The sequence below is a fragment of the Spermophilus citellus genome, assembly GCF_964194105.1.
Source record: "Spermophilus citellus genome assembly, chromosome: 13".
In the NCBI taxonomy this organism is placed as follows: Eukaryota; Metazoa; Chordata; class Mammalia; order Rodentia; family Sciuridae; genus Spermophilus; species Spermophilus citellus.
In genome coordinates this window covers 76,592,505-76,619,072 of record NC_138193.1, presented here as the reverse complement: position 1 = coordinate 76,619,072, position 26,568 = coordinate 76,592,505, and the positions used below count along the sequence as shown (strand labels likewise).

Here is a 26,568-nt window from a genome sequence, read left to right as displayed (position 1 = left end):
AGAGTGAAATAAAAATTAAAAGAATAAAATGAAAAAAATCAAAGACACATAAAATACCATCTTGATTTTTCTTAATATTAGGTTTAACAATTTAATCACTCTGTCAAAATTGTTACAAAATTTCTGAGCTGCCTCTGAATTTTATATCATCACATATCAATGACAAATAGTTCCCAGATTGGCAATGGTCATGGATCACAATTTGAACTAGGCAAAAGTCTTTTGATCAACATACCTAAGAATAAATAATTTTCTAAAACCAACTCTTTATATTAAAATTACTGGTTCAGGTAATTTTTTTTCAGACTTAAGTATAATTCAGTAATGCAATTACTGATGTAATAGTTAACACTCTTTGTAGCAGGTCTTGTCTAGGACAGCTGAGTATTGACAGTGCAATGTGGACAACTTCAAGGTCGACTGAGAAGGCTTATTTGATCCAGGGAAGCCATTTTTGCAGTTGGAGGTATAAGCAGAAAATTCCTTCCTTCTATAAAGTTCAGCCCGACGTTTACAGCAGCCAAATTTGCTCAGCAACAGAAAGAAATCCCTTCGGAATGCCTTTGTGAAAATTGCGTATAGAAATGGGTTGGCACAAGAATTGACAGGATAAAAGAGAACCAGTAAAACTTTAGAGTTGGTGACTGTGATAAGAGGAACTTTGAAGGCAGCTGAGATGGCAAAAAAAGAGATAGGTGCCATGCAGGTAAAGTCAGTGAAGATGAGGATTGCCATTTTCTTAGCAATCTTTGTATCTTTGTTGGTAGCCATCAGCTCTGGATTTTGAACTGCAAAATAAATTTTAATGTAACAAGCACAAATGATGATGAAGGCTACCACGTTGAGTATCAGGATAGTTAATATGTAGACTTGCGAGAGAGTGGTTTCCACATCCATGGGGAGGCAGATGCTGACCTTCATGTAATTGCTGACACCCATGAGGGGCAACATGGCAATCAGAGTAGAAAAGAGCCATCCTCCAAGCATAATTGGAATGGCATGTCTCAATCGAAGCTTTTGGTCCAGCTGAACAGCATAGGTGATGGTGTGCCATCTTTCTATAGTGATGACTGTAAGGGTGTAGACTGAAAGTTCGCTTGCAAATACTGTGAAAAAGCCAGCAGCACTACATCCACTCCCTGTCTGCCAATCTATGGCATGATTATAGTACTGGCCTTTTGTCTGGGAATCAACTGAGGCAATGAGGAGCAGATAGAGCCCCATGCAAAAGTCTGCAAAGGAGAGATTGCATATAAGAAAACGGGGCACTGTCAGTTTGTAACGACTGGTCAGAAGAACAAAAAGGACAGTCAAGTTTCCCATGATGGCCAGAATATTAATCAGCCAAATCAGAACTCTAAGGAAGTCATAGCCCATAATATCTTCACAGGGGTTAAAAGCATCTGGTTCAGGAGCACATCGGAGAGTCTTTGGCAAGCAGAAACCATAATCATAGTCCCAGCCACTCAGTTCACTCTCAGCAAAGATAGCAGAATAACTGTAAGAACAATATTGGCTTGATGTAAACTTAAGAGATGTTTTTATGATTCTGAGTATTGAAAAAAGTTCAAGAATCATCCTTATTGTGTTTTTAAAGCCTAAGAAACAAGAGAAAAAGACACAGCAGCCTCAGCCTTACATTTATTTGTTAGATTATCTGATTTGATAGAGTTCTTTAAGAAGGGAATTAAAAACCAATTAGACTATATTTTATATGTGTGTGTGTGTCACATTGATGCAAAGACTTAATGAAACTGTTTACAGAGGATGATTTTCTTTGGAAAACAAATTTAGAGGCATAATATACACTTTGCTAAATCTAAAATAATCCTTTCTTGGCATTTTCTTAGCTATTTATCTCATTTAGTTGCCAACCAAACTGCTACTAAGCTGTTTGTAGTAGCCCACAAATGGGATAGGAAGGCTTGCAGTTTTAAAATCATGAGCTACCAGTGGACTTGTTTGACCTTAAGTCCCTGGCTAATAAAAATGAGGAATAGAAACCAAGGACAGATTACTAAAAACCTAAGAGAAGAGGATGAATAGTCATGGACAAAAGGAAGAAGTAGTGAAAATAGACATTTCTTAGGAATATGAGGCAAAGACTCTTCCTAGTGGAGGAACAGTTTTACTTCTGCCACTCCATTCCAACCCCATTGCGACTCCTCTCATGTTTTCATCCTCTCTCTTGGGGCAGTTACATTGCTTTTCTTCTTGACATCCTTTCTCCAATTTTAGCTCTCCCCATTCAAGCCTGTATATTCCTCTTGGAATGACCTTTTCTAAGTTATCTTCAAGGTTTGGGTCTAAATTACTTCCTTGGTTGGGTCCTGTCTACTTTTTCAGTCTCATTTCTGAGAAGCAGAAGTGCTGTACAATACAGAGCATGGTCTCTGAAGGGAGACTGCCAGGGTTCAGGCCTGGCATAGCAGCCTCCAGGCTGCAGACAACCTAGAAAGTTAATTAACATCTCTGTGCCCCAAGTTCTTCATTTGCCAAATAGGGATAATAATCATACCTTCTTTGTTAGGGGTATGCTAAGAATTAAGTGCATTAAGATATGTATAATGTTTAGAAAAATTATTGACATAATACCAGGAATTCCAGTAGTTATCACTTGCAAATCTCCCATGCACTTTTGGTCACATGAGACTACTTGTAAGTCTCTGAATGAAGCAGTTCTATTGTTCATTCCTTTGTCTTCATATGTGTTGTTTCTTCTGCCTGGAATTTTTTTCCTCTCTGGTGATTTCCTCCTCATTCTTAAAGCCAAGTTCCTCTATAATGGCTTTCTTGATTCTCCTCCCCAAGGAGTTTATTATCTTTCCTCTCTGCTAGGTTGCACTTAGTACTATTGGAGTTATCAAAACATATTGCAATGAAGTGATGATACATGTCTGTCTTTAATAGTCTCTTAGTTTCTAGAAGACAGGGGACTCAGGTCTTATTTATTTCTGAAATAACAGTGTTTAGCACAGTTTTGGCTCAGAGTGTCCTTTCAATAAATGTAGAGTGAATAAATCTAAAGCACAACAATCCTGGCTCTGAAAGGAATTGATAGGGTACAGGAACAATGAGCATATCCTGCATGATGCATGTGGGCTCAAATCTTTTCTTATTACACTCTGCTAATATAATCTTGAGAACTGGAAAAGCAGGTGTAATTTTTCTGTGAAGACCATTACAAATATGTATTTCACCTTGGGGTCTCTCAAATTAGTAGTATTTTTCTCTTTGAACTTCCTATGTTCTGTATTAGGAGTATGTGTCTAATTTAGTGAGTGGTTGAAATAATATATTTGAGGAATATAATACTGAAGGAGGAAAAAAATAAAAAATGTTCTCTGAAAATTTGTGAAAATATCACGGAGACCAGTTTGGAACTACAGAAGGGCTGCTTTATACAGAAGGCTGCACAGAAACCTTATCTATTTTATTATTAAATATCTTTAAAAACAATACAATTATTTTTCTTCATATGACAGGCATCAACATAATTATTTTTAATCTCTAAAGAGAAAAGATTGTTACAAAGAACTATTAAAATTAGTGTTAGGTCCTTACACACCATCTCATTGAGTCTTCGTTTTATTAGTGAGTGACTTACCCGAGGTCCCTCTGGAGGACCGTGGCAGCATGAGGTTTCCACATCCACTGTCCAGAGGCCCTTGCTCTACACCTCACTATCTGGTAGTGTTTTTCAAAGTGTGGTCCTCACCACCTGCATCAGAATCACTAGGACGTTTGTTAAACTGCAGATTCCTAGCTTCACTCCAAGCAAGCCCCGATTCAAAATTTCTAGAGACAGAGCCCAGAAATCTGCAATTTAAGCAGGTTCTTTGAATGATTCATATAAAATACAGGCCAAAAATCAGGTAAAAATGTTTCAACTCTTGCTGTCTTGATTGCCTTTACTCCTTTCCCCTAATCAAAACTACTTCAGCTGTTAGAAGAAATAATTTAAAATTTCTAAAAATTCTGGCATGATTTCTGAATAAATTAAAATCAATAAAAGGTTCAACATGTTCCCTTCCTCCTTCCTCCTTGGTCCTTTGTCCTTTCTTCTTTTGCCCTACCTGTCATATGTCTAGTAGTTTTTCTCCTTAGCGATTTGTCTTCAAACCAAATACCCACCTGCTGCTACTAACAAGTGTGTCCAGGGATGGCTCCTGAGGGAAGCCTGTTGCCTATTGAAAAGCCCAGCAGGGAACTGTCCTTAGTACTGGAGGCTATGACAGGGAATGTTAGTGGCTCACAGGGACCCAGTTAGAGGAGGCAGAAACAGTAGCACCACTGTTCCAGTTACAATTAAGAAAGAAAGGGAAAAGGTGGGAATTTTAGGACAGTGGGGTCAGCCACAGCAGTGAGAGTACCAATCTTATCTTGGAAGAACTGATAAGGCTTAGTGGCTGGCTTTAGACCCCAGAGACTAGCTCTCTGGTGGGAAATGGGAGGTAGGGGATTTATCATTAAAAATGTTTTCACAGGGAACCATTTAACTTAGATTATGTATGAACGTTGTGTAATTTTGGGGATGTTAGAGATTAGGGGATTTGTCTTAAAGCAGCATTAGCATAGTAAATTTGAGGTTGCATGCTTATTTGGGAAACCTTGGGGTGGGGGCTGATGAAGATTATTGAGTGTGGGTTAGAGTTTCTCTTCCCCCTACAAAACATCCCTTTGTGCCACCATTGACTGAACCCAGAAATGGTTTCCCATTGATGAGTATAAAGCCATGTGTTTGCCAGAGAGTCATGTGGAAGGTGAGTGGTATTGAGAAGAGAGGGACCAGTGGAGGAAAGGAACATGGGAGGACAGAGTGTCAGACCCAAATGAAAGGAAACGAAGGAGACTAATAAGAATAAAACCTATGCTGATGCTATCACATTCTTTTACAACTCCTATCACTCTTATGGTTCTAAAAGCCAAATGATATTTATGCTGCTTCTTATAGATGAGGGCAAAAGTCTCAAAAAGAAATTTATTGTTCAGCAGTCCCCACGCATTGCAGGAACATTACTGTCAAACTCTGAGGAACCCTGAAGCTCAGGCCTTCCCCACACGGCCCTGCTGCCTCTGTGTAACTCAGAGATTAATGGGGGTGGAGGAGAGAAGAGAAAAATAATAGAAATTGGCAAGGTCTCTTAGAGGGGCACCTGGTTTTGTCTAAGGACACATGGGAGGACTAATAATATTTCTAAATCTCACTAAATGTGGCATAGGGACACTGGGATTATCTTTTGAAGCGTGCTCTTTTACAATTGAAGGTAAGTGAAATGCCAAGGCAGACAGTATTTAAAGCAGGAAAAACGTTAAAAATTAGTAGAATGGAAATGTAGCTCCTGTCCAGTGTATGATGATGATGGCATTATGATTAATTTAATGCTTAGGGGTATAGTGGTCATGTAGCCTAAGTCCCTTTGAAAGGAATTGGTTACTTTCAAAAGCTATGTCTGCAATCAGTTTACCTTTGTGGAATGCTGACCATGTGACTATTGAAAATTCCTACAAATGAAACTTATTATGTAGATCAGCCTTTAGTGATATGCAAATACCTGAAAATAAAACTAATTTTTAAAAATTTTAATTTAAATGTAGAATGAACATTCAGGTACATTTTAAAAATAGGCTTCTTAAAAACCATGTAAAATACCTGTACAACTAGATACTACTTGCAAAAAGAATTTTCCATTTTAAACTATTAAAAAATATCTTGCAAACATACCTTAACCAATACTTTTATCAAAAGAAAGTCGTTGGTACTGATAATAATAAGGTGCACACAGAGTAAGACATGGCTTCCTGAGTTTCTTTGCATGCAGATACTTACAGTGTTTCATTATTTGGTTTTCTTACTGTGCTTTCACATTGTTTGGAAAAGTTTTCAAAAATGGAAAATGAAAAATTCTGTCTGAAAGAGAAGAAGTAAAAAAAAAAGCAATTGAGCTTTTGGTTTTTAAACTAAACCTAATCATGTCTATTTATGCTTTGTTCATCCAAGTTCTTTACCTAATACACCAGGGGACATTTTCTGCACCTTTGTCCTAACTGAAATGCTTCCTGAGGAGAGAGTAAAGCCTTCTGAGTTGTTATTAGTGCTCCTCCAGTTTAGATAGAATGCTTCTGAATGCTAAATGTTTTGTGTGGGCTCTAGAGATGAAAACTCTTAAAATTGTCATAGTGAATCAAGTTTTCTTTTTTAATGCTTATTAAAAGCTACCTTAATGGTCTATTAAAGTTTGCTACTTACCAACTCTCCTGTCCATATTGGCCTTGATTAATAATCATTCAGAGTTTATGACTTTGAATTATAACAGAGACTCTTCTTGTAAGGATTTGAGGATGTTTGACATGACAGTACAATGTGAATTTTAGTTTGTTTTTTTTTTTTTTTTTTGCTTATGGGCAGAAACCTATGTGGATGCTGCCTGCACTTCCATCTTCACCTCTAAGAAGTTTAGCTTATGGAAAGGGGAGAAATGCCAAGAAAACCAAAGAAAGTGTGTAAACTTGCCTAAAGGAGTATTTACCTAGGGATGAAACCTATGGCAGGGATAAAAATGAATGAAGAGTTGGGATAAAGGAGAGCAGACTCCAAGAGCCTCAGCTTTCACCGAGGAAGAAAGAGAAAGGCTGTCCTTGTAATTCTAATCAAGAAAGACTGGACATTTCTCTTGAGTTGTTCTTCTGCAATATCAATGAGACAGTTCCTTGTAGAAATAACTTTGTACAAAAGCAGAAAGTTGGGGAGTATGTCAGAATTATTTGATGTGCCAGACTTTCAAAAATTAATCAACTTGTTATTTTGGGTTATGATTGTAAATTCTTAAAATGTATCAAATATGTGTGTGTGGGGGGATGGTGGATGGATTTACATGTTGGCTTTGAGTATCTGACACTGAGAGCTCTTTTGTGGAAACAAATCCACAGTTAACAAGATATGTGCTTGTTCTTGGTCTTTAAATGATAATACTAGGTACTGTCCACTCCATCTTCTTTAAAGTTTTAATTATAGATACCAAAGAAGTCTTGGGAGCCATCTGCCCAGGCAGCTGTGTGAGTTGTCCAGGCAGAGGGATGACTCAAAGTTTGCACCAACGTCTCATAGGCCCTACTTGAGGTTCTCCATCCTCACTGGTATCTAAGGCTTTAAGCTTTAGGGTCACAGAAGGAGTTAGTTAAAGCTTGTAGTTCTTTTTTTTTTTTTTATTGTTGGTCGTTCAAAACACGATTTACATATTGCCATTCTAGTGTCTGATGTATTCTGCTGTCTATCCTATTCTCTACTATCCCCCACCCTTCCCCTCCCCTCCCTTTTTCTCTCTCTACCCCCTCTACTGTAAATCATTTCTTCCACTTGTATTATTCTTCTCTTACCCCTCATTTCCTCTTATATGTAATTTTGTAAAACCCTGAGGATCACCTTCCATTTCCATGCGATTTCCCTTCTCACTCCCTTTCCCTCCCACCTCTCATCCCTGTTTAATGTTAATTTTCTTCTCAAGCTCTTCATCCCTACCCTGTCCTAATAAGAGCATGCTACAGGGACACTGCTACATCGATGTTCATAGCAGCACAATTCACGATAGCAAGATTGTGGAACCAACCTAGATGCCCTTCAATAGATGAGTGGATAAAAAAAATGTGGCATTTATACACAATGGAGTATTACTCTGCATTAAAAAATGACAAAATCATAGAATTTGGAGGGAAATGGATGGCATTAGAGCAGATTATGCTAAGTGAAGCTAGCCAATCCTTAAAAAACAAATGCCAAATAAAACTTGTAATTCTAATCAAGACAATCTCTGTGTAACTATGTTCCCATCTTACCTTGATGCTGGTCCATAATTGTGCAATCCTCCCCCCACCAGAAATAGTCTCTTTCATCTACTGTAATAGAAGTTTTAAAGTTTTACAATTTATTACTTTCAGAAGGGATGTGGCCTCTACACCACATAGTGTAGGTATCCAGAATCAGCTTTACCATACCTCAGCATCTCTATTTTCTCTAAACTGGTCACTCACCAGCTTTGGTCACCTTCAGCCCATCCTTCACCCTGCTTGCCAGGGTGATATTTTGTGAAAGAAAATTTGAGTAATCTTGCTTTAAATTCTTTATGTCCTTCTATCCTCTAGACAACTTTGGCTGGCACTCAGAACCCATCATGGCCCAATTCTCAATGACTTCTCTCCTGACACATTTTCCTCCACACACCCATAAGTCTTCTTGTTCTGCTTTTTCTGAATGACATTCATCTAGTGTCTCTTGAGTTTTTACTTTTATATGACAAATTCCATCTTCTTGGCATGCTATCCCCCTCATCTGCTCTCCACAGCTCAGCACAAATCACCTCCCTTAGGAAGCCTTCCTTAAACCCTGCTACCATTTAGAAATTGTTCTTCTGTGCTACCAGAACATTCTGCTTTGTTCTCAACTATGTTATAACATCTGCTATATTCTGTGTAGATATTGGGTTATTTGTGTGTTCCCCTATACTCTGAAAATTGGACTGAACTCTTACTCATCTTTTCATCTTCAGACCTGGCCCAGTGTTTAGAACACAGTAAGTGCTCAATTAATGTTTGTTGAAGCTCAGTTAGTGGTGCATAACTTTGAACACAGCAAGTGTTTTGTCTTCTCAGCTCAGTTTACCTATGCAAAGCACACATAATACATGCTGACTATAAATAAGTTATAAAGAAGTTGAATCCAGACTTGGAGGGGGAAGATGGCGGCGAAGGGAGTGCATCACTCCCATGTACCGCGTCACTGTTCGGAAGAATGATGAGTTAGAACAGCTAAAAACTATCTTGTTAGGAATTTCTAGCAAAACTGGGGTGCTCCAAAACCTAGTGGAAGGATTTTCATCGCACGAGGATCAGCTACAGGGGCTCAAACGCGAGCAATTTGTCCGCACGGAGGGTCACGCCGCTTATTCAGCAAATCGCCCCGTGGCTAGAATCTGCGGCACGCGCTGGGAAGCAAGAGATAGCAACGCAAAGATACAGCACTGTGGATTCTGTGGGCTCCTCCCAGCTGTGCAATCACTGTACACAGTGCTGAATTCTGGGTTTGAGACGGGGGAAAGAAGCGGTCCAGTTCGGTTCTCCACTGGTCAGACCACAGAGGAAGCCAGCGGCCACCATCTTGGAGAGTTGACGTCATCATCCCTGTTTTTGACTGATCGCAGCTCATTCAGGTAATTTCAGGCTGCCATTCGCCTGCGTCTCGCAGACAAATTACTCAGGCGCAGTGCTAAAGAACCCGCGGAAACTGCTTCTTGGGGCCTGCTCCTATCAGTACATACACGGAGCCCGGGGCGGCCGAATTCTGGCTCCCGGAACTGCTCTGGCCCAGGGCTAAGGAGCCCGCGGGGGCTGCTTCTTGGAGCCTGCTCCTATCAGAGCATGCACGGAGCCCAGAGCGGCCGAGTTCTGGCTCCCAGAGCTGCTCTGACCCAGGGCTGAGGAACCCGCGGAGACTGCTTCTCAGTCCGGATCCTGCTGAGTGCTGTGGGGGCCAGAGGGGCAGAGCAGAGCTGCAGCCCGCGTCCGGAACAGCCCCAGCGACCCGCCGGCGTGGTATCACTTCACCCCAACTGCGGTGGGGGCTGAGCAGAGCTGCCGCCCAAGCCCGCAAGGTACGCAGACCACCGGCTGATCGGCGGAACGGGCCCAGCGGCCTGCCAGCGTGGTAGACACGTCACACCAATGGGAGTAGGGGCAGAGCAGGGCCGCCGCCCGCGCCTGGAGTGGGCCTAGTGACCCGCCGGCGTGGTATCGCTTCACCCCAACTGCAGTGGGGGCCGAGCAGAGCTGCCGCCTGAGCCCGCAAGGTAGGCAGACCTGCGACCGACCAGCGGGACAGGCGCAGCGGCCTGCTGGTGTGGTAGACACGTCACACCAATTGGAGTGGGGCAGAGCAGGGCCGCCACCCGTGCCCGGAACAGGCCTAGCGACCCGCCGGCGTGGTATCACTTCACCCCAACTGCAGTACGGGCCGAGCAGAGCCGCTGCCTGAGCCCGCAAGGTAGGCAGACCTGCGACTGACCAGCGGGACAGGCCCAGCGGCCTGCCGGCGTGGTAGACACGTCACACCAATTGGAGTAGGGGCAGAGCAGAGCTGCCGCCTGCGCCCGGAACAGGCCTAGTGACCCGCCGGCGTGCTAGACATGTCCCACCAATTGGAGTAGGGGTAGAGCAGAGCCACCGCCCGCGCCTGGAACAGGCCTAGTGACCCGCCGGCGTGGTATCGCTTCACCCCAACTGCAGTGGGGGCCGAGCAGAGCCGCCGCCCGAGCCCACAAGGTAGGCAGACCTGCGACCGACCAGCGGGACAGGCCCAGTGGCCTGACGGCGTGGTAGACACGTCACACCAATTGGAGTAGGGGCAGAGCAGAGCCGCCGCCCGCTCCTGGAACAGGCCTAGCGACCCGCCGGCGTGGTATCACTTCACCCCAACTGCAGTAGGGGCCGAGCAGAGCCGCCGCCCGAGCCCGCAAGGTAGGCAGACCTGCGACCGACCGGCAGGACAGGCCCAGTGGCCTGCCGGCATGGTAGACACATCACACCAATTGGAGTAGGGGCAGAGCAGAGCCGCCGCCCGCTTCCGGAACAGACCCAACGACCCGCGGGCATGGTAGTCACGTTACGCCAATTGGAGAAGGGGCAGAGCAGAGCCGCCACCCGCGCCCGCAAGGTAGGCAGACCTGCGACCGACTGGCACAACAGGCCCAGCGGTCCACAGGCGTGGTGGACACGTCACACCAATTGGAGGAGGGGCAGAGGAGAGCCGCCGCCCGCGCCCGGGACAGGCCCAGAGGCCCGCCGGCGTGGTAGTTACGTCACACCAATTGGAGTAGGGGTAGAGCAGAGCCGCCTCCTGCGCCCGGAACAGGCCCAGCGACCCCCCGGCGTGGTAGACACATCACCCCAATTGGTGTAAGGGCAGAGCAGAGCCGCCGCCCTCGCCTGCAAGTTAGGCAGACCTGCGACCGACCGGCAGAACAGCCCCAGGGGTCCGCGGGCATGGTAGACATGTCACACCAACTGGAGGAGGAGCACAGCTGCTGCCCGCCCTGCAAGGGAGACTTTTCAACTATACAAGAGTAATATAAATATATAGGGGGAAAATTTAAAAAACACAACAGTTTCACCAAGCAGAAAGAAATGCGAGCAGTATGAAATGACAAGGAAAGAAAGGACCACAAGCAATGCAGGTCAACTCAACTTTAGAAGAGGTAATAGCTGCAGCAGATGGAATGTCAGATAAAGAATTCAGGATATACACGCTTCAGATGATCTGGAGTCTCAAGGAAGACATTAGACAGCAAAATCAGTCAATGAAAGATCACTTTGACAATGAATTACATAAACAAATCCAAGAAGCAAAAGATCAACTATACAGGGAGATAGAGGTAATAAAAAACAAACAAACAGAAATCCTAGAAATGCAGGAAGCAATAAACCAACTTAAAAACTCAATTGAGAATACTACCAGCAGAGTAGAACACTTAGAAGATAGAACATCAGACAATGAAGACAAAGTATTTCAACTTGAAAAGAACATAGACAGCTCAGCAAGACTGTTAAGGAACCATGAGCAGAACATTCAAGAAATATGGGACAACATATAGAGATCAAACTTAAGAGTCATTGGGATACAGGAAGGTATAGAGGTCCAAACCAAAGGAATGAGCAATCTATTCAATGAAATAATATGAGAAAACTTCCCAGACTTGAAGAATGAGACAGAATCCCAAATCCTAGAAGCCTACAGGACGCCGAATGTGCAAAATCATAAGAGATCCACACCTAGACACATTATAATGAAGATGCCCAGCATACAGAATAAGGAGAGAATTTTAAAAGCAACAAGAGAAAGGAAGCAGATTACATTTAGGGGTAAACCAATCAGGATAACAGCTGATCTTTCAACACAGACTCTGAAAGCTAGAAGATCCTGGAATAACATATTTCAAACTCTGAAAGAAAATGGGTTCCAACCAAGAATCGTGTATCCGGCGAAATTAAGCTTCAGGATGGAAGATGAAATTAAAACCTTCCATGATAAACAAAAGTTAAAAGAATTTGCAGCTAGAAAACCATCTCTTCAAAACATCCTTGGCAAAACATTTCAGGAAGAGGAAATGGAAAACAACAATGAAAACCAACAGTGGGAGGTAGGACAGTAAAGGGGGGGAAAATAATCAAAGAGGAAAACAAACCATGTTTAGTAACATAAATAAACAAATATGGCTGGAAGAACAAACCATATCTCAATAATAACCCTAAATGTTAATGGCTTAAACTCACCAATTAAGAGACACAGGCTAGTATAATGGATCACAAAACAAGACCCAACAATATGCTGCCTACAGGAGACGCATTTGATAGGAAAAGATATACATAGACTGAAGGTGAAAGGTTGGGAAAAATCATATCACTCATATGGACTTCGGAAACAAGCAGGAGTGTCCATACTCATATCAAATAAAATAGATTTCAAGCCAAAGTTAATCAAAAGGGATAAAGAGGGACACTACATACTGCTCAAGGGAACCATACACCAACAAGACATAACAATCATAAATATATATGCCCCAAACAACGGTGCAGCTATGTTCATCAAGCAAACTCTTCTCAAGTTCAAGAGTCTAATAGACCACCATACAATAATCATGGGAGACTTCAACACACCTCTCTCACCACTGGACAGATCTTCCAAACAAAAGTTGAATAAGGAAACTATAGAACTCAATAACACAATTAATAACCTAGACTTAATTGACATATATAGAATATACCACCCAACATTAAGCAGTTACACTTTTTTCTCAGCAGCACATGGATCCTTCTCAAAAATAGATCATATATTATGTCACAGGGCAACTCTTAGACAATATAAAGGAGTAGAGATAATACCATGCATCTTATCTGATCATAATGGAATGAAACTGAAAATGAACGATAAAAGAAGGAAGGAAAAATCATGCATCACTTGGAGAATGAACAATAGGTTACTGAATGATCAATGGGTTATAGAAGACATCAAGGAGGAAATTAAAAAATTCTTAGAGATAAATGAAAACACAGACACAACATATCAGAATCTATGGGACACAATGAAATCAGTTCTAAGAGGAAAATTCATTGCTTGGAGTTCATTCCTTAAAAAAAGAAAAAACCAACAAATAAATGATCTCATACTTCATCTCAAAATCCTAGAAAAAGAAGAGCAAAATAACAGCAAAAGAAGTAGAAGGCAAGAAATAATTAAAATCAGAGCGGAAATCAATGAAATTGAAGCAAAAGAAACAATTGAAAAAATTGACAAAACTAAAAGATGGTTCTTTGAAAAAATAAATAAAATCGACAGACCCTTAGCCATGCTAACAAAGAGAAGAAGAGAGAGAACTCAAATTACTAGCATATGGGATGAAAAAGGCAACATCACAACAGACACTTCAGAAATACAGAAGATAATCAGAAATTATTTTGAATCCTTATACTCCAATAAAATAGAAGATAGTGAAGGCATCGATAAATTTCTTAAGTCATATGATCTGCCCAGATTGAGTCAGGAGGATATAGACAACCTAAACAGTCCAATATCAATTGAAGAAACAGAAGAAACCATCAAAAGACTACCAACTAAGAAAAGCCCAGGACCGGATGGGTATACAGCGGAGTTTTACAAAACCTTTAAAGAGGAACTAATACCAATACTTTTCAAGCTATTTCAGGAAATAGAAAAAGAGGGAGAACTTCCAAATTCATTCTACGAGGCCAACATCACCCTGATTCCTAAACCAGACAAAGACACTTGAAAGAAAGAAAACTACAGACCAATATCTCTAATGAACCTAGATGCAAAAATCCTCAATAAATTTCTGGCGAATCGGATTAAAAAACATATCAAAAAAATTGTGCATCATGATCAAGTAGGATTCATCCCTGGGATGCAAGGCTGGTTCAATATACGGAAATCAATAAATGTTATTCACCACATCAATAGAGTTAAAATTAAGAACCATATGATCATCTTGATAGATGCAGAAAAAGCATTCGACAAAGTACAGCATCCCTTTATGTTCAAAACTCTAGAAAAACTAGGGATAACAGGAACATACCTCAACATTGTAAAAGCAATCTATGCTAAGCCTCAGGCTAGCATCATTCTGAATGGAGAAAAATTGAAGGCATTCCCTCTAAAATCTGGAACAAGACAGGGATGCCCTCTCTCACCACTTCTGTTCAACATAGTTCTCGAAACACTGGCCAGAGCAATTAGACGAAAGAAATTAAAGGCATAAAAATAGGAAAAGAAGAACTTCAATTATCACTATTTGCAGATGACATAATTCTATACCTAGCAGACCCAAAAGGGTCTACAAAGAAACTATTAGAGCTAATAAATGAATTTAGCAAAGTGGCAGGATATAAAATCAACACGCATAAATCAAAGGCATTCCTGTATATCAGCGACAAATCCTCTGAAATGGAAATGAGGAAAAACACTCCATTCACAATATCCTCAAAAAAAATAAAATACTTGGGAATCAACCTAACAAAAGAGGTGAAAGACTTATACAATGAAAACTACAGAACCCTAAAGAGAGAAATAGAAGAAGATCTTAGAAGATGGAAAAATATACCCTGTTCATGGATAGGCAGAACTAACATCATCAAAATGGCGATATTACCAAAAGTTCTCTATAGGTTTAATGCAATGCCAATCAAAATTCCAACGGCATTTCTTGTAGAAATAGATAAAGCAATCATGAAATTCATATGGAAAAACAAAAGACCCAGAATAGAAAAAACAATGCTAAGCAGGAAGTGTGAATCAGGCGGTATAGCAATACCAGACTTCAAACTATACTACAGAGCAATAGTAACAAAAACAGCATGGTACTGGTACCAAAACAGGCGGGTGGACCAATGGTACAGAATAGAGGACACAGAAACCAATCCACAAAACTACAACTATCTTATATTTGATAAAGGGGCTAAAAGCATGCAATGGAGGAAGGATAGCATCTTCAACAAATGGTGCTGGGAAAACTGGAAATCCATATGCATCAAAATGAAACTGAATCCCTTTCTCTCACCATGCACAAAAGTCAACTCAAAATGGATCAAAGAGCTTGATATCAAATCAGAGACACAGCGTCTGATAGAAGAAAAAGTTGGCTACGATCTACATACTGTGGGGTCGGGCCCCAAATTCCTCAATAGGATACCCATAGCACAAGAGTTAATAACTAGAATCAACAAATGGGACTTACTCAAACTAAAAAGTTTTTTCTCAGCAAAAGAAACAATAAGAGAGGTAAATAGGGAGCCTACGTCCTGGGACCAAATCTTTACTCCTCACACTTCAGATAGAGCCCTAATATCCAGAGTATACAAAGAACTCAAATAATTAGACAATAAGATAACAAATAACCCAATCAACAGATGGGCCAAGGACCTGAACAGACACTTCTCAGAGGAGGACATACTATCAATCAACAAGCACATGAAAAAATGCTCAGCATCGCTAGCAGTCAGAGAAATGCAAATCAAAACCACCCTAAGATACCATCTCACTCCACTAAGATTGGCAGCCATTATGAAGTCAAACAACAACAAGTGCTGGCGAGGATGTGGGGAAAAGGGTACACTTGCTCATTGTTGGTGGGACTGCAAATTGGTGCAGCCAATTTGGAAAGCAGTATGGAGATTTCTTGGAAAGCTGGGAATGGAACCACCATTTGACCCTGCTATTGCCCTTCTCGGACTATTCCCTGAAGACCTTAAAAGAGCATGCTACAGGGACACTGCTACATCGATGTTCATAGCAGCACAATTCACAATAGCAAGACTGTGGAACCAACCCAGATGCCCTTCAATAGATGAATGGATAAAAAAAATGTGGCATCTATACACAATGGAGTATTACTCTGCATTAAAAAATGACAAAATCATAGAATTTGGAGGGAAATGGATGGCATTAGAGCAGATTATGCTAAGTGAAGCCAGCCAATCCCTAAAAAACAAATGCCAAATGTCTTCTTTGATATAAGGAGAGTAACTAAGAACAGAGTAGGGACGAAGAGCATGAGAAGAAGATTAACATTTTAACAGGGATAAGAGGTGGGAGGGAAAGCGAGAGGGAAGGGAAATTGCATGGAAATGGAAGGAGACCCTCATGGTTATACAAAATTACATACAAGAGGAAGTGAGGGGAAAGGGAAAAATAATAAAGGGGGAGAAATGAATTACAGTAGAGGGGGTAGAGAGAGAAGAGGGGAGGGGAGGGGAGGGGGGATAGTAGAGGATAGGAAAGGCAGCAGAATACAACACAGACACTAGTATGGTAATATGTAAATCAATGGAAGTGTAACTGATGTGATTCTGCAATCTGTATACGGGGTAAAAATGGGAGTTCATAACCCACTTGAATCAAAATGTGAAATATGATATGTCAAGAACTATGTAATGTTTTGAACAACCAACAATAAAAAAAAAAGAAGTTGAATCCAAACAAAACCAGCAGCAGCCTGGTGTCACTGTCTCAGTGCCTTATTAATTGATTGAAAATATTTTCATAGACTGCAGTAATAATCCTTCAGGTGAGTGGTTCCCCCTCCAACACTCGTGAGTTGTGTCCCATTAGTGGATCTTGAAAACAATAGAATGCATCATTACTGGTAGTAAAAACAAACATGAAATAGAATGGAGTAAGAGGGAAAGTATCAGAATATGTCACATATTTAAAAGTTACATATTGCTTTGCTTTGTTTTATTTCAGTTACATATATGATAAGTGTATTGGCTTCAATACAAAAAAAAAAGGTATTTTTTTACTATGAGTCTCAGTCAAAAAAAAAAATCTGGAAAACAACCCTCCAAAGGAGAAAATGAAATCTTACCATCCTGTCCCCCATTCTGGAGTGAACCAAATCAGTAAGATGCAGTTTACTGGACATAAACTAGCCAGGAGCGCATGCCCTGTCTGTTTGCATGCTACGTTAATCATTAGGGAATTTGGCTTTCTTTTTGAAATGAATGATGTTCTTCAGTGAGAAATAACTTTAAAAAATCCCTTCTATAGTTTTTTTTTGGTCCATATTTACTAAAAAATAAGATATTAGCTAATTTTTACTCTTCTTAGCCTACTTCCCCCACTTCTTTAAAGATGATGCTCTCTGATGAGGATTGGAACTAATTGATCTTTGAGATGCTGGTTTTATACTTCATTTTGTAATTGCTAAAGTAGGCTATCATTCAGTTAGCCCAGAATTGATCACTGAGGTTTTGTGGTTACAGGGTCAGTACGTGATTTGGCAGCACTTTTTTTTTTTTTTTTTTTTTTTTTGGTACCAGGGATTGAACCCAGGGATGTTTAACCACTGTGCTACATTCCCAGTCCATTCCCAGTCCTCTTTATTTTTTATTTTGAGACAGGGTATTGCTAAGTTGCTTAGGGCCTTGCTAAGTTGCTGAGGCTGGCTTTGAACTTGTGATCCTGCTTCAGCCTACCAAGATGCTGTCTGGCGTGTGCCACCATGCCTGGTTGGTAGCATTTTTTTGTGAGAAAACAGGGGAGCTCATTTTCTTCTGTATCTGAGAGTGACCTCGTGATTATGGAATTGGCCTGGAAGGCAGGGAATAAAAGTAGAGAGAGATCCCCATTAGTTGACTATCTTGAGAACTGAGTCTCTGCCACATGGGTTGGCTTTACATTTTGTTTTTTACTTACTCTTAATTTTTTTAAAAATTTTAGTTGTAGATGGACACAATACATTTATTTTACTTATTTATTTTTATGTTGGTACTGAGGATCGAACATAGTGCCTCATGTGTACGAGGCAAGTGCTCCACCTCTGAGCTGCAATCCCAGCCCTACTTACTCTTTGGTTGGCAAGTTCCTAAAGGCACAGCAGTGGCTGGGGTAAGTCAGTGTGGCATCCACGAGATTGGTGAATTTTTCTCTTGATGGCAATTTTTTTAGATAATAGGATGATGTGGCAATTAGCGTCTGAATGGACTCCAGGCCATAGCTTGGCAGGGCCTGTAATTTGGTGGAAGAAATGTCCCTGAGCAATAAAGAAGGAAAACGTTTTTATTTATTTATTTTATACATTTTATTCAGAGAACAAAACCTCCCCTCAATAGTCTGTCATTCTAAGTTGTTAGAACTCTTTTCTCCATTTTTGTTTTTCCTTTACTTCTCTTAGTTACCCTCATTAAGATCTGAATTCAAAAAAGTCATTCCATGGTTTTTTTTCCCTTCATGTGCACCCCATTATTCTTTTCAAGATTGAGTGTAACTCCTTGTACCTGCCTTGAATCTTCCCTCTCTAGATTCCCTTCTCCCATTCTCTTTCTCCCTTCTTCCACTTAGTAGGAGTGAAATAACTACTTGCTTTCTGAGAGAGTGGGCACATGTAGTGACATCAGCTTTTGTGCTCATTCCTGGGGTAAATATTCAGGACTTTGATGCCTTTGATTTATGAAGCCCTGCAGGAGAGGTTTTCATGAAACCTAGGCTGGCTACCTCATTAACAGCCGCCTTGTGGCATTTACCATAATCTGCCTGGGAAACTGAATATTTTCTAGTGGCAGGCTGGATGCATCTATCCAAAGTAAGCAAACACTTCTGCCATGTAAGCAGAGCTGTGTGGAAGGAAGTCTGGGGCTCTGCAAATAACCTGAACTCTTCAGTTTTACTAGATTTGAGGCCATGTCCAAGAAAATAGCAAACGTGTAAAAAATCAGGAAGAAGAGAAGTCAGTGGGAATTAAAAAATTCTGCTCATCTTCTAAATACTTGCTACTGGTGCCCCTTGAGACTTCCAGCAGCACAGCACCCCTCAGCAGTCTGACCCAGTACTTGGTGCCCAGTGTGTGGGAGGGGATCAATAAGTGATGGATGGAACATGAACTTGACAACATGGAATGTGACTGGCATAGACAGCAGAATTTACCTCAGGAGCTTCAGACTTCCTACTGCTTCTATGTCCTGGTTGATTTAAGTAAAACAGTGTTCTCATTCTGCTTTACAGAGTTAACATTTCAGCTGTGTTAGGGATTGAGCACAGAACTCTTCGCAGACTTGCTTTTTTTTTTTTCCTGAGTGTATATGTGTAAAATTAGGATCTTAGAAATGGCAAGACCTTATTACAAAGGAGGAACTCTGAGAGTGGATTTTCAGTCTCAGTGACAGATTGGGGTATGGGGAATATAATATTGAGGGGCAGAAAGGATGCTTCTAGACACCATCTCAATCCTGGAGGTGCAATGAGAACTCTATCTTGGGAATGAAGAGACCTAGGTCTAGCCCCACTGTTCCAAAAATGACAGCATAGGTACCTGCAGTACCCATAGTCATTCCTAAGCAGCCCACCAAGCAGCTCTTCAGGACTGTCACTCAGGGCTCTTCCAGCCACCCTAACAGTCATGTTCTGTACTGAGCCAGAAGCAGCACGCTGTCCAGTGCCAGTGGGGGGTGGGTAAGATGGAGAGTATTCAGCCAGCCTGCAAGACTGGTGTCTTTCTAGTATGAGGACATGTAGAAAAGATCTCTTAGGGCCTAGTGGCCAGAAGCTGGGAGACAACAGAGAAAGCAATAGGCAGGAGGCACAAGCTAGAGGGAGCCCTGAGGTTGAATAGTTAGGATTGATTGCGGCAAAAGTCGGAGAACAGAAAGAATCCCAAATTTTAGTGGTGGGTGTTAGGAAGAGCCAGAGGTTGATGGGGGAGGAAATTAGATTCAGAATGAATAGCCACTGGAGCTAGGAGTGGATGACACCAGGAATTGGTAGTTGTGGGAGCTAGGCAGTGGCTGGATAGAAAGTAGAGCAGGTGTGGGTAGGTGTTTCGACTTGACAGCAGAAAGAAGTAGGAAGTGGACAAGAGTTTGGGGTTTATAGTGGTAGGAGAGAGTCCTGGGTTGATCCTGGCAGGATCTAGGATATAAAGAATAACTGGGACAGTTCATGTCCTTCTTCTGATCAAAATTATGAAGCCTCCCCATCTCACTAAGAGCAAGGTTAAGCCTTTTAGTGGCTACAAGATCCTGTGACCCTGCTTTTTGTCACCTCTCTTGATTTATGTTCCCTTACTCACTCCTTTGCCATGCCTCCTTGTTATTCTTCAAACACACAAGGCAAGATTCTGCCTCAGGGCCTTTGCTCTTGCTGTTCTGTCTCCTGAAATGTTTTTCTTCCAGATACTCACACAATTTGCTTCCTCACTCCTTTCATACATGTTTGTTCAACTGACACTTTTTCAGGCACTCTTCCTTGGCCATCCTCTTTAAAATGGTAACTCTGCCTCTCAAGAACTTCTTTCCCGCCCTCTAGCTGAATTTTTCACCTCTGTAACTGACACCATGTGGCTTCCTACATGTTTGTCTTTCCCTATTCTATAAAAGAGATGATGTTTGTCTTGTCTCATTCTGTGCTATTTCCCTGTTGTGTAATCCAATGCCTGGCACATGATTTGAGCTCTTAAAGGAGTTGTTGAACAAATGAATGAATGGATCAACAAATAAACTAAGTTATCCTGCTTTTTAGCACATTTTTTTTACATTTTAAAATGACATGCCTATTTATTGCTTTGCCTCTTTATTGTTGTCTTCCTGTGTGACTGTAATCTCTTTAAGGACAGGGACTAGAGCTGTTTTGCTCAACACTGTCTCTCCATCCTGGTGCTTGGTGAGCAGGAGGGGTTTGTTGAATGAATAGCAGCTCACTCGAGTGGGAAGTAATGGACTGCACCTTTGTGGAGAGGGTGAAGTGATCTCCCATGTTAGAGCTGGAGAGCATCTGGAACCTTGTCTCTCTGAGCCCTGCCTGCAGCTGCAATTCTCCTCTGCAGGATGTTTCAGGTTTTTCAAGGCTTCACCAGACTACTGATTCGATTTCCTCTTCCTCCTAATTTTCCCACATGTCCTTACCCTAAACTCCTATAAACTGAGAAGCATGGCTCAGTCATTGTATCATCTGAGAGTGTGATACGCCAAGTGCCAAGGACAAGTCAGAATTCTGGCCTTGGATTCCATGAGTGGATCCCAGGCAGGTAGCCATCCCGTCTGCTAGCACATGAGACTACCCTCCATATTTGGTAGTACTGATTGAATTATAGTTCCTTCAAATTCATATGTTGAGGTCTTAACCCTGGTCCCTCCAAATATGACCTTGTTTGGAGATAAGCTTTTTATAGAGCTAACCAAAGTAAAATGAGGTCATTGGGCCGAGTCCCAATGCAGTATGCCTGTTTTTTTTTTTTTTTTTTTACCAAAAGGGGAAATTGGAAGTCACACTCACACATGCACACAGAATGCCATGGGAGAGTGGAGTTATGCTGCCACAACCAGAAAGAACTACCAGAAGCAAAGAGAGAGGCCTGGCAGATTCTTCCCTCACTGCCCTGAGAAGGAACCTAACCTGCTGATACCTTGTCTTTGGACTTCTAGACTCTACAGCTGAGAGACAATATGTGGTGCTTTATTATTGGCATCCCAAATACATTGGGACTTTTCAGCTGCAGAGGCTGATGCTTTGCAAACCAGGCTGAGCATGACGTGGCTGAGCACACTGACTAGGCCAGTCGGGGTACATTGGGTGGGAAAGGAAGGCAGCACCACCGTACTCACAAGATGCTTGGCCCTGTGGCCCCCCTGAAGGCTCCATTGTGCATCTTCTCCAGGTGTATGTTTTCTTTTAGTTCCCTGTGGGAAAGAACAGTTTCCTTAGTGGAGTTTGCACCTTATGTGTACACACACTTTTGGACAGTGTGCAAGATTAGGAGAGGGAAAGAGGAACTCTAGGAAAAGTGGAAAAAAGACATGCTGGCCCTTGCTGAAATTGTGTGATTGCTGGCATATGTGTTTGACTCCACCTTTTCTCTGCAATGTCTCCCTCACTTGGTGCAGCCCTTTGTCCTACAATGCACAACTCACCCCTCCTGTCCTGGAGTTGTGAGAGTTTGCTACCAGACAGCTGGGTGAGGATGAAAGGCTGCTCCAAGAGGCCAAGACTGGAGTGTTAATGGGCAGCCTGCTCTGTGTCAGACCAGCAGCAGCAGTGACCTTGAAGGGCTCTCAGTTTGTCAATAGTAATATATTGAAGTTTGCAAATACTTAACAAAAAAAGTAGGGCTTATTCAAAGTCAACCTTGTCATAAGTTGCATTCTTTTTCTTTCAGATTTGCATTTCTCAGGGGGTGAGCATGGGGTGAGATCACAGCCTGAGGAGACAATTGCCCCATACCCTGTGTATGGGTCTGTACCGCATAGACAGCTGTGTGTGTGTGTGTGTGTGTGTGTGTGTGTGTGTGTGTGTATTATGCAAACAACAGTGCTAAGGGCCACTATTCTGAAAAGTGCATGAATCCCAAAACTGCTGAGGCAGTAACTACACGAGGGCTCTGTGCCCCATAGCTCAAAGCAGCTCAAGCTAAATGACTGAGGAGCAGCACAGGCTGGCCCTGCCAAGAGACCTCTTGTCCAGTCTCTGACGCAGAGGGTCTCCTGAGCACCAGGCTCTTTGCTGGTTGGACAAGAGACCTAGAAAAGGAGTCCCTGGGCTCAGGCCTGCCAGCCTTCTTTTGAGTATTTTTTTTTTTCCAATAAGAGTTGTGTCTAAAAGAACATTTTGGAAACCCTGGATAGTAGGCACAATGTTTAAGCATCCATTATTAGTGTGATGACTTGCACCATGGGAATGAGTCTTCTGCATTATCATTATAGTGTGACACAGCAAAACAAAGACAGTAACAGCCACTCCCTCCCCTGCAGAAAGACTGGGAATCACTAGTGCTCATCTCATAACTTTACATCTCCTTCACCAGCTTTCTGCACGTTTGCATATCATGTCTGCCAGTTAGAAACTGCAAGAGCCCTTGCATCTCATTCTCTGGGTGGTGGTTTTCCACACGCTTCTACTCAGCCTTTTCCTCGGAAGCCCTCAGCCTTTCATCAGAATGCACCTGTCAGTCTCGCAGCCTCCCATCCCCTGGGTGCACTTTCACTTTCAAAGAGATGAGGTTGTCAGAGTCAATTGCTGTTTAAAATCTAAATCAAAAGAAAATTTCCCTCCTAAACCTCCACAGTTCTTCTTCCTGATTCAGTTTGTTTTAATTATGTTCAGTTATAGTTATAAATCGTTGAAATGGGGCCCAGTGAGCAGATAATCCTCATGTCAGCCAGGTCAAATTAATTGTTTGAATTTCATGACAGAGCATTTCACATGTTTTATTAAAACTTGGATCTTTCTGTGTACTGGTAACTCTGCCTTATGTTACTTTGTCAAAAAATAAATCCATTTAGCACATTTTCCTGGGGGTCATCTTTTGAGAATTCTCCCAAGTGACATGACTAACCAGGTGTGAGAACCAGAGACAGGCAACCATTTTGAGGCACAGTGTGAGAACCCACAAGCTCCACCAAAGCCTCCTAACTGGTGTGCTCTGAGAATGGGAGGGACTGACTGCCAGCCCCCTGCAGGTGTCTGAGGTGGGCTTCTGGTATTGCTCCTCTCTGTCCTGGCCACCCATAGTGAGTAGGTGTCTGAGCATGTTGCAGACTTCCCCATCATTGCTCTAAACAACTCTGGACATGAGGGAGGTGTCAGAGACTGGGCTGAATGTATAGTTTTTTTTTAAAATTTATTCCACTTTGTTATATATGATATATGACAGCAGTATGACTGTATAGTTTGAGAATTTTGTTTTTACAGTTTGGAAAACTATTCCCTCAGTCCTGTTTAAACTCTTCAGTGTGTATCTTTGCTCTTACAAGAGATTCACACTCCTTCTGCTGGCCTGTCAGTCCTTCAGGACTTGCTTCTGCAATGTCTCCAGTTTATCTCATGCCAGTCTTCCTCTTGCTGAAGACCCTCTAGCCACAGGGGCTTCTTCTCAGTTCTTGGTACTTGTCTGCTTCTTTTCATTCCCAACTCAGGTCCTTTGCATACACTGCTTCTGCTTTCAGTAATATGTTTCCTCACTATTGCCATGGTGACTCCTTTTCAATCTCTGAGCTCAACCTAATTATCATGTTTTTGATGAGGCCTTCCCCAAACTACCTTGTCCAAGTCATTCACCTTCTGTACTCTCTCAGATCTCCTAATGGGTTATTTCTTCATAGCACATATGACTACTTTTAATAACTTTATTTATCTATTTACTTGCCTTTTTGTCTGACTCGTTTGCTAGAAAAGAAATTTCATGAAGGCAGGGACTGTGTCCACTCTAATTGTAGACTCAGCACCTAACACAGTGTCTAAGATATTGGTGGTGCTTAATAAACATCTGTTGAATGAATACATGAATAAAATTAATTTGTGTTCTTGGCAATCTGATCTGGATTTTTTTGTTTCTTCTTTCTTGCTATATGAGGTACAGGAGGATGCAAACTTTTAGTTAATTGGACAGTTCTCATTTTGGCACCCCTGTGACAGCTGAGACACTATGGAGTACCTGAATACTTCCTCCTGCTGTTTTTCCTGACCTCCCAAAGCAGTGCTCTGCTGGATTCCCTCCCACCTCTCTTTGCTCTTGCTCTGGCTTCTCTTCCTCATCTCTTGTTTCTCCTAATTGCATATTCAGTCCTCTTATTTTCTCCCTTGTCTAGGTGACATCAGTCATGAAGGACTTCAGATACCCTTTGTTCAGAAAATCCCAATATTTGTGTCTATAGACCTGCCCTGTCTCTTCCAGCCTCTGTCCTTCCTCTTAATACATGAACTTTCTTTATGCCCACTTCTCATAGTTTCCATCCAAGAACTTTCAATGGCTTCTCATTTCTACAGAGTCCAAATTCTTTACTCTGGCATCGAGGCTCTTCCCTCTTTGACCCTAACTCACGTCCACCACTTTGTACACAGTACTATTTGTTGGTTTATGAACACATCCCCTGCTTCCTTCTTTTCTCTGGGCTATTCTTTCTGCCTTCTGCCTGGAATACATTTGCTTACCCTCATTGTCTGCCCCAATTAGGCCCAGCTTAAAGCCCACCTCTGACCAGGCTTGCTGTAACTTCCTTTCCTCCTGTCTTTGAAATCCCAGGGGACTCTCCTCTCCCAGTGCAGGTGCCACACTGTTGCCTTCTGTTTTAGCTACAACTTAGTGTACAGATAATGTACCATTTGGAAATGCCTCTTCATTTGCTGTAAATGCCTATGGGGCAGACCCCAGTGATTATTCATCTTCATTTCTTCTCAAAATATAGCATGTTCCTCCAAACACAGCTGATGCCTGCTAGACCCTTGTTGAGTGAATGACAGAATGAGGCATCTGAGAATACTAGACCAGGAGAGGCTATACATGCCTCTGATCTGAGTTTGACAGAAACAGATTCAATTGGCCAGGGTAAACCCTTCACCAACTCCAGGGTCTTGTTAATCAACCCTTCATTAAATCAAGCCAAGAGGAGAAAATGAGGGCAGATTCAGTCCATGATTGAAAGGACAACTTTTTTTTTTTTTGTGTGTGTGTGTGTGTGTGTGGTTTTTGCAAATCATAAGGAAGTTTGTATTGGGTCCTGTACAGGAGAGAAATGCTCAGTTGTCCAAAACAAAACAAAACAAAACAGAAGAAACAAACAAACAAAAAAAACCCAACAACTACAAACAGACCCCTGGCTCTGGGGTGGATGGTGGTATGTAGACAGAGCTCCCTCCCCAGCTAAGTCCAGGGTCAATGTCTTTATAAACACAGCAAACAAACCTGGAAGCTAGACAAAGTGTGGGAGAGAGCCCCAGGGTTCTCCACGTGGGGTCCTCCCCTGAAATTTCCTATCAACCAGGACTGGAGTGATTTGGGAGGACTGAAAGGACAACTTTTAAAAAGCTACCATTTCTCTAGTACTTAGTATGTACCAGATCCTATATGACCTCATAAAAATATAATCTTATTTAATTATTCATCATTGATTGTAAAATATAATAAAAATTAAATAAAGGACACACTATGTGCCAGGCACCATTTTAAGTACTGAGGATACAAAGCAAACCTTCCATTTTGTTGGGGGTATCCTCAAGTCTCTTAGCAGCTCAACTTTACTAATGAGTACACTGTAGCTTAGAGGGGCTGTGGAACTTGCTCAGCTTCATAAAGCTGATAAATAGTGGGGTTGGACTTTGACCCTTAGGCCTGTTCTCTTAACCACCAAACTATATAGTATCAATATAATGGGGCCTTTGGTTTAATATCTATAGTTAAAATAATTAGTATTTCATATAGAGTTGTGCTACTTAACTTCAAACTGCCAGTGCCAGGATCTCCGGGGAGCTAGTTAAAACTGCAAATTCCTAGACCTTACCTAGATCCACTGAATCAGTATCTCTTGGGGTAAGGCCCAGAGAATCTCTGTTTTTTAACAATCTACTGGTTATTCTCATGTGTGTTCAAGTTTGAGAAGTATCTATGTATACACCATATATGACCTATATGGTATAGATCATGGTTTATAGAAATCACTTCTTTAAAAAGCATTTTTGTTGGTTTTTCTAAAATTTTGTTTTAGTTGAACTTTTTGTGTGCTCTTAGGTTTTACTATGCACAACTGTAT

General features: G+C 41.7%; 1 protein-coding gene across 1 annotated transcript in view; it reads right to left on the bottom strand.

Annotated features, from left to right (window-relative positions):
• Positions 1-345: 345 nt before the first annotated feature.
• Positions 346-26,568, bottom strand: part of LHCGR (luteinizing hormone/choriogonadotropin receptor) — a gene marked incomplete at both ends in the record, with an annotated part of 62,719 nt that continues 36,496 nt past the window's right edge. Inside the window, 4 exons of the mRNA XM_081264227.1 lie at positions 346-1,498; positions 5,831-5,911; positions 17,904-18,089; positions 21,652-21,726. Coding sequence (XP_081120353.1) covers positions 346-1,498; positions 5,831-5,911; positions 17,904-18,089; positions 21,652-21,726 — 1,495 coding nt within the window. The remainder of the gene's footprint in view (positions 1,499-5,830; positions 5,912-17,903; positions 18,090-21,651; positions 21,727-26,568) is intronic.